General features: G+C 51.0%; 2 protein-coding genes across 2 annotated transcripts; one reads left to right on the top strand and one right to left on the bottom strand.

Moving 5' to 3' along the window:
• Positions 1–307: 307 nt before the first annotated feature.
• Positions 308–2,050, top strand: LOC136529467 (uncharacterized protein At3g28850-like). Its single transcript, XM_066522548.1, has one exon. It carries the CDS (start codon positions 527–529, stop codon positions 1,898–1,900), a length of 1,374 nt encoding a protein of 457 aa, XP_066378645.1. The 5' UTR covers positions 308–526; the 3' UTR covers positions 1,901–2,050.
• Positions 2,051–2,322: 272 nt separating this feature from the next.
• Positions 2,323–7,129, bottom strand: LOC136525849 (uncharacterized). The gene is made up of 3 exons (XM_066518701.1): positions 6,739–7,129; positions 2,444–3,601; positions 2,323–2,339 (listed from the first exon to the last, which is right to left on the bottom strand). Exons 1-3 carry the CDS (start codon positions 7,127–7,129, stop codon positions 2,323–2,325), a joined length of 1,566 nt encoding a protein of 521 aa, XP_066374798.1.
• Positions 7,130–8,713: the final 1,584 nt, after the last annotated feature.

Below are 8,713 nucleotides of genomic sequence, written 5' to 3'. Positions count from 1 at the left end.
GCGGCACACAGGGTGGGAAGGAATGCGCCGCGCCGTGCAGTACCGCCCCCAGAGAATGAGCAGGGTTTCAGCGCCCGCCTGAGCCTGACCCGACGCGGACGATGCAGAATTCCACGGCCACGGCGCACGTATACGTTTTAGCACGCCGCCTACTGCGGATTTGATTCGATATGCGGACTGCACGGGCGGCACGGCGTCCGCACCCGCGACCCCGAGCGCGAGCACGCACCGGCCTCGCCCGCCCTTTCTTCTTATGCGTTTCCTTCCAACCCGCAGCCCAGGCTCTGGCTCCCACCGCGGACGGCGGACAACGCCGCTGCCGAACCGTTTGCGCTCCGCTTCCCACGGAACCCAAATTTTGCAGCCGTTTGACCCCCGCGCGCCGAGAGCGAGAGGTTGTAGCCGTTTCCTCCTCCTCCTCCTCCGCAGTAGAACGGCAGCGCCAGGTTCTCGATCGAGCTGCTCCCTTCCCTTCACTTCCCTTCATTACCCGCCGCCGCGGCGCACAGTGCACGTACGTACGTGGATGGGCTGCAAGGGGTCGAAGCACGCGCTGCATGGGGGCTGCAGCGGGCTGCCGGCGGCGCGACCGCCGGAGCCGCATCAGCAGAGGCGCTCATCGGGCCGCCTGCAGGCGGCGCCGCGGCACTCCGTCGCGCTGCGGTCGTCCACGCTCGGGACGCTCAGCCTCGACCGCGCCGCGGTGGCCGTCGCGGCAGCGGGCGTCCTTTCTTTCGACGCTGCCGCAGGAGGAGGAGGAGGACGAGGCGGCGGGGACGAGGACGACGAGGGGATGATGAAGGTCGGCAACGACGTCGTCGATGGCGGCGCAGGGACGATGACGAAGCTGCTGCTGGGGCCGCCGTCGCGGTCGTTCGGCGGGTGTTGGTGCCCGACGACGCCACCGCCCGTGGCGGTGGCGGCGCCGCCGCCGAAGCGGCAGAAGCGGGTGGTGGCGGCGGCGGCGTCGAGGGTCGTCGCCGCGCCGCCGCGGACGCCGAACAAGACGCCGGTGCGCGACCCCGAGGAGATCAACGTGTGGGAGCTCATGAAGGGGCTCGACGACGACGAGGAGGAGGATGATGAAGAGACGGACGACGGCTGCGTCGTCCATGGCGCAGGCGGTGAGCGGAATAAGTCGCGGTCGGCGCCCGGGTCCCCCGCGGTGTTCGACCCGGAACTCCTGGACGTGTTCCGGAAGGCGCTCGATGACCTGGCGACAACACCTGACTCGCCTCTTCCTGATGATTTCGTCAAACGCGACGGAGGCGGCGGTGACGTCGAGAAGCGCGCCAAAATTCAGACGTTCCCGGGCATCGTACGGGCACGGGTCGACGTGTTCCAGGAAAAGATCAACGCCAAGACGAAGCTAGCAGCCAAGAAGGCCTTGCCGCCGCCGCCGCCGGAGAGCGCGGGCCGAGTCGTCGTGTACCTCACGAGCCTCCGCGGGATCCGGCAGACGTACGAGGACTGCTGGTCCACAAGCGCGATCCTGCGCGGCTACGGCGTGCGCGTGGACGAGCGCGACCTGTCCATGCACGCGGGGTTCAAAGACGAGCTCCGCGCCGCGCTCGGCGATGACGGAGGCCGCCGCCTGCCGCAGGTGTTCGCGGACGGCCGGCACCTGGGCGGCGCCGAGGAGGTCCGCCGCCTGCACGAGGCCGGGGAGCTGGCGTCGGCCCTCGCTGCCTGCGACGCGCCGTGCGCCACCAAGGGAGGCGCCGGCGCGCAGGACTACGCCTGTGCTGGCTGCGGCGGATTGCGGTTCGTGCCGTGCGACGGGTGCTCTGGCAGCTGCAAGGTGTTCGTGGAGGACGAGGATGGCTCCGGTGGCGGAGGAGCGTTCAGGCGGTGCCCGAGGTGCAACGAGAACGGGCTAGTGAAATGCCCCGTTTGCTAGAATATTCGTGCAAACTTTTTGCGAGTTTGTGTGGAATTTTTTAGAAGGCTTTTTTCTCTCTCAAGGTGTTTGTTTAGTTTGACGAGCTGTTCCGATCGTGAATGAATTCGTGATCGACTTCTTGTACAGATCAAGAGAAAACAAACAGTTTATTGGACCTGACCTCGTGGCATCAAGGCCAAACAGGGACGAAGCCAGAAAAAAATTAGGAGGGACCGAACAAAAGTGCTACAACAACTTGGCTCTACTATGACCCCTCACAATAGACAAATATGATAGTCAGAAAGTAGTCTTATATTAAAAACATTGGTTAACGATGAAATTCACAAAATACATCATGAAAAATAAAGGAAGCAGTTCATTCATACCGAAAGGTCAAATTATGAAACTAATAGACGACGTTTGACGTTGACACACATTATTCATCCGAAGTAACAATCTAGACAAATAGATATAATTGATTAGTCAAACATATATGGACCGCCAAATTATGAATTTAGAAGAGAATAGAGCATACCACTAATTTTTTAGGCAATAACATACAACGCTTTTTCATATCTTGAAACCGTTTTTTGATCTTTTTATTATCAATCTTTATAAATATCTCATTCTCATTATAGCATATCATCAAGTCATTGAGCCAGTCATCACCCATTTTACTAAGCAAATCTGTCTTTATAATAGACATGGCTGAAAATATCCTCTCAACTGAAGCCGTTGCCACCGGTAGTATCAAGGTTAGCTCAATGAGACGATAAACCAATTTATAAGATTCGTGCATTTTAGTCTTCACCATAATTTCAGCAACTTTTTCAAGTTCAGTGCATCCAAGAAATTCTAGAGTTTTTCTAGCACGATTCACAAACTGTCTAAGTTGATTTGGCAAAACAACAAGTTCACCAATATCAAAATCATCAGCATAAATTTCAGCAAGCCTCACAAGTTTGTCCATATCAAAATTAGAGAAGGAGTTCCTTGGGTTAAAAGCAGCCATACATACTAATAACTCTAAACTAATTTCACTGAACCGATGATTCAACTCAGTCAAGATGACATCAATGGCGACAAGAAAAATCTCAACATGATAGTAATGCATGTTTGTTACCTTTTGTTTTCTTCGTCTAGATGTCCCTTTAACATTTATTTTCTTACCCATATCTGGCACTTCAATCCCATTCTTCTTACAGAATGTTTTCACTTTTTTGAGTAATGGCTCCCATCCATTTTTCCTCATATCCTGCAAGCTATCTTTCACATCCGTGATCAAATGCATTGCTTCAACTATGTCTTGATCCTTCCTTTGCAAAGCATGTGACAAAATATCTGTCATGCTCAATAATTCTATCATCAAATGCAGGATGAACACAAAATCAAAGCTCTCTATTTTTTCAATTAAACCTAAAGCTCCACCATTACATGTTGGTTTAATAGAATCTTTCTTCACTATCTCAAGGACATCTATGATAGCCTCCCACATGACCAAAATGCGAAGCAAAGTTTTAAGATGTGAACCCCATCTAGTATCTCCATGCCTAGCTAGGCTGGTTTCTTGATTTAAACCTCTTCTAGTCATAATCTCACCATTCTCAATCTTTTCTAGCAACACATCATGATGCTTTGTAAGCAAGGCATCTTTTCTCATGCAACTTGCACCCACATTGTTGATTATTAAAGGAATATAGTTAAAGAAATTTGCAATGTCTGCACTAGAAGTCAAAACGGTAACAACCATTAGTTGCAATTGATGGGCAAAACAATGCACATAGAAATGATAAGGATTTTCATCGCGAATCAATTTTTGCACCCCATTAAATTCACCTCTCATATTAGAAGCTCCATCATACCCTTGCCCACGGAGCATAGAGATAGACAAATTGTGACTTGAAAGCATACTAACCAAAGCTTCTTTCAATGCAATAGCTGTACAACTCTGAACATGCTAAAGTCTAAGAAATCTTTCCACCACTTTCCCTTCATCATTGACAAACCTGCACACCACATTTGTTTGTGTTAGTATAATTGTAGAAATAATTATAAAAAATCTATGCACAAAATTGCAATTGTAAAGTACTAACCTTATAATCACTGCCATTTGCTCTTTTATTGATATATCTCGAGACTCATCAATAAGCATCGAGAATTTTCTACCTCGAATCTCATCCATAATGACAGATGTGACTTCCTCTACACAAGCTTTTGCAAGGTCCTTTTGTATATCATTCAGGAGATAACACTTGACAATTTTTAGAACCTTTGTCATATGCGTCCTTCACAATCTCAACCTTATCTTTATATCAATCAACCATCTCTCCGAATGTACCCTTGTTGAAGGAAGTAGAACTCTCATCATCTCCACGAAAAGGTTGCCCTTGTGATATGAGAAATCTTGCAACATCTAAAGAAGATGTCAAACGAATCTCATATCGTTTTTCTTCCTCCGTGCTTACCTCAACTAATTTTCAACCCACACTTGTCCTTTGGTTCATAAAGTCATCACACTTTAGCCTAGCCTCTACATGAGGCTTGCAAGCACTTTGCTTACTAAAAGATTTCTTTTTCCTGTTCTCTGGATTGTACCCTCTGCAAGCTAAGCTTGTACTTTCTAGCATGTCCAAATGGGCAGTTCACAAATGTTTACGGATAGTAATCACTCAGAATGCCAATTATTATGTTTACATATAGTAGTAACTCAGGCCTTGTTTAGTTCCTCATAAAGTTTACTTCCTATCATATCGAATGTTTGGACACATGCATGAAGTATTAAATATAGACTAAAAAATAACTAATTATACAGATTGAGACTAATTTACGAGACAAATTTTTTAAACCTAATTAGTTCATGATTTGACAATGTGGTGCTACAGCAAACATGTGCTAAATAACGAATTAATTAGTAAATTCGTCTCGCGGATTACTGAAGACTTCTATAATTTATTTTATTATTACTGTCCGAACAAACCCACCATCTCAGTTGTTATACGACAGCAACAGCCAACAGGTACATGCTTATATCAAAAAGAAAAGAAAAAACAGCAACACATACATTGCCGGGTCAGCTTGTCACTGACAACCGGATGACGGATTCTCTCTCCCGCCATACCCATCCAACCGATGACCTGCTTGCTATGTCTGTGGGTCTTCCTCAATGGTGTGAAGCTATCATCCAAGGATATGCCAATGATCCTCATGCCTCAAATCTCATTACCAAGCTCCGTCGCGTCGGCAGTTCCAAATTTCTGCCTCAACGATAACACAGAAAACGGAGGGCCGCGGATGCCGATAGCACGGAGACCACAACCCTAGCGAGTGGCGATGAAGGGATCATCACGCGTCAACCGTGGAGAACGCCGGAGGGCCAGGAATCGCCGCAGCCCGTCGAGCTGAGCCAATGGTCGTGCTTTGTTCCCGTCGCTGGTTCCCCTCATGGGCTGAATTGCCGTGATCTTTCCTCAGAAAATTGTCAGCGGCAAGGGGCGCTGGTGTCCAATATGGCCCAAAATTGTCAGTGCCATGGGCTACAATTCCTACAAAGCCGTTCCATCTTTGTCCACCGGCAACGAAATCAGAGTGAGCTGCTATAGGGCTGCTGTAGATTACTGTTTAAATGGACATTATAATGGGCAGTGCACATGCAGGCCGGTTTTTGGATCGGCAAACTGCCCCAGTTTCCTTTTGCACCAAACAGGTAGACGGCAGCCCCATCTCTTCTTGCAGCCTGGTGATGTTTGCGTTCACTTTGGGGGCCGTCATGGATCTTTCTTTATGTACAACTGCAGCAGGATTTCGAACTTGTACATTTCTTCTACCCTATAAAACGACCTGACTATTAAAAATTAACAAATCCCTAAATAAAAAATAAAATTAAACAAGGGTCCATAACGGTTGCGTCGAGCAGCCAGGACACCCCGACAACTCCTTTCCTGACACAGCTGTTAGCTCCTGGATCTCTCGGAACGGATGAGTCGACCACTCACCAGTGGAGCCGATCACTCATTATAGTTAAAGATAGAAGATGGGAGGGAGAACAGAGCACACACCCTCACAGCACAGGGACCAGTGTTGGTCGAAGCTCTGCAGGGGAGATGGTAAAATTAATCTCGCTCTTTTTACTGAGTTGCAGTGACAAACTATATATACAACTCTACCCATCTAATCCTATAGTGACTAGATGTGACAGCAGGGCTGACTTTGGCGTCTGCCCCTGTTGTGGCTACAGTGCTGCATGAGAGCCTTTCGACGTCTGCCCCTGCAGCAGCAGCAGCAGGGAGCCCTTTTTCGACGCCTGTCCCCTGCCGTGCATTCACACAGGGGAGCAGCAAATTGCATAACAATTCTTCCCCTAATCCCGCTGCTAACCCTAGAACCCCCTCCATGCCAATCATCTTCTTCAGCTCCATGAACCGAAGACGGCCAAGCGGCTTGGTGAGGACGTCCGTGAGTTGCCGACCAGTTTCGACGAAGTCGATGACGATCTGCCCTCCATTGACATAATCCCTAAGAAAGTGGAACTTAACGTCGATGTGCTTGCTCCGGTCGTGAAGAACCAGATTCTTTACGAGGGCGATGGCGGGCTGGTTGTCCACCATCAGTGCTGGTGGGTGAGCTTCTACACCGGTCAGCTCGTCCAGCAGCCGGCGTAGCCACACAGCTTGGCACGTCGCTGTGGCCGCCGCCACTTACTCTGCCTCGCACGTGGACAGCGCGCACCACCTTTTGTTTCAGCGACAGCCATGAAATTGGAGCTGATCCGAGGAAGACGAGCACGCCAGAGGTGCTCCGTCGTCCGTCGATGTCCCCCACCATGTCTGCATCGCTGAACACAGTGAGCTATAGCCTACTTCCGCCAGTCTTAGGGAAGATGATCCCATGATCCACCATCCCCTTGGCGTAGCGCAGTAGCCGCTTTATCGTAGCCCAGTGATCCTCTCGGGGATCCTCTATGAAGCGGCTGACGTAGCCCACTACGAACGCAATGTCCGGCCTCGTGTGGACCAGATAGCACAGACCACCGATGATGCTTCGGTAGAGTGTTGTATCTACCTTCGCCACGGTACTGGCCTTCGTTAGCTTTAGCCGCTCCTCCATCGGAATCACGCACGGCTTGCACTCAGCCATGCCGCTCCGCGCCAACAGCTTCGAGGCGTACACGCTCTGACCAAGCATGAGCGCCTTCTTCCCCTGTTTCACCTCGATGCCGAGGTAGTAGGAGAGCGCACCGAAATCGCTCATTCAAAAACGAGCCGCCATCTCGCGCTTGAAGCTATCGATGTCCTCCGTATGCACGCCGATGACGATCAAATCATCCACATACACGTCGACGATAAGCTCCTCCTTCTCCCGTCGTCGTGTGTAGAACGCGTGCTCGGTTGCGCATCGTGTGAACCCAAGCTCACCCAATGTGGCGTTAAGCTTGGCATTCCACCCTCATGAGGCCTGTCGCAGCCCGTAGAGCGTCTTGCGTAGTCGGAGCACCCTGTGCTTCGCTACCTTGACGGCGAAACCCAGAGGTTGCCTAACGAAGACCGTCTCTGCCAGTTCGCCATTGAGGAAAGCTGATTTTATGTCCAGATGATGGACGCACCAATCATTCGCTGCTGCCAAAGTCAGAAGCAGTCGAACGGACTCCATGCGCGCTACCGGCGTAAAAACTTTCTCGAAGTCAATGCCCTCGCGCTGAACAAAGCCTCGGACGACGAGGCGCGCCTTGTGCTTAACAATGGCGCCATGCTCGTCCTGCTTGACCTTATACACCCACTTTAGGCCGATCGGACGGTATCCTGGAGGTGGATCGATGAGCTCCCTAGTCTTGTTTTCCTCGATCGCCTTCATCTCCTTCAGCATCGCTCATCGCCAATTTGCATCGCGCTCGACCAGCACGAACGTGGGTGGTTCCTCTGCACTGACGAGAAGCAGCTCTGGGTCATTGAGCAGCCGACCCGTCAGGCCTGAGGGCCCTGTGCCACCGACGATGTCGTCCAGCCTACGGAACTGCACCTCCTCATCGTCATGAAAAGCATCCACGAACTCAGTGATGTCACTTGGAGGTGAGGCGAACTCGATCGGCATCGATGGAGTTCCCTATTCCGCTGGAGTAATCGGCACAGCACCTGGAGTGCTCGGCACCCTGACTGCAGTGCTTGGCACTACTCTTGGAGTGGTCGGCACCACTGCAGGAGTGCTCGGCACTAGTCTTGAAGTGATCGGCACCACTGTAAGGCCTCTCGGCTCCGCTACGGGAGCGTTCGGCACCTGTCCTGGAGTGGTCGTCACCACTGTAGGATCGCTCGGCACCACTCCTGGAGTGCTCGGCATCTCTCCCGGAGTGCTCCGCACGGCCCCACGAGTGGTCAGCTTTGCTGGTGAGTGGTCGGCTCACCCGTTCCGAGAGATCCAGGGGCTAACAACAGCGACATGCATTTGCATGTACAGCATCCAAGAGCTGATCGACCACGAAAGTGTCGCAAAAAGAGAAGAACTCGAAGACGACATCGACGCCCAAAAAGTTCATCGATGTGACTATTCATGGATTGTCAATGGTGGATGCGTATGTGTCCCTTAACAACTATCAGCCTGTTCGTTTGGCTATGGCTTGTCGTAAACGATCGTAAATTTTCAGCCGGAACATTATTTTTCTCTCACACAAACCAGCCAGTAGTACTTCTTCACGAACCAGCAACGATACGAACCAGCCAACCGAACAGGCTGTATCTAGGCCACACTGCACAAGGCAATTTCGTTGTCGGCTTCTGCACAACCGGACACCCAAGCTGCCATCAGGCGTTGTGGTTGTGGACGGCTCTTTCTATCTGCCAA

This window comes from Miscanthus floridulus, chromosome 19, assembly GCF_019320115.1.
Source record: "Miscanthus floridulus cultivar M001 chromosome 19, ASM1932011v1, whole genome shotgun sequence".
NCBI classification, from domain to species: Eukaryota; Viridiplantae; Streptophyta; class Magnoliopsida; order Poales; family Poaceae; genus Miscanthus; species Miscanthus floridulus.
This window is presented reverse-complemented; position numbering and strand designations above follow the sequence as displayed.

Excerpts from the sequence above, each read along its gene's own strand:
- LOC136529467 (XM_066522548.1), top strand. The coding sequence starts at position 527 with ATGGGCTGCAAGGGGTCGAAGCACGCGCTGCATGGGGGCTGCAGCGGG.
- LOC136525849 (XM_066518701.1), bottom strand. The coding sequence starts at position 7,129 with ATGAGCGATTTCGGTGCGCTCTCCTACTACCTCGGCATCGAGGTGAAA. Across the intron at positions 3,602-6,738 it reads CTTCCCTAAGACTGGCGGAA|ACATTGCAAATTTCTTTAAC; the intron begins GTAGGCTATAGC and ends CTTCTAGTGCAG.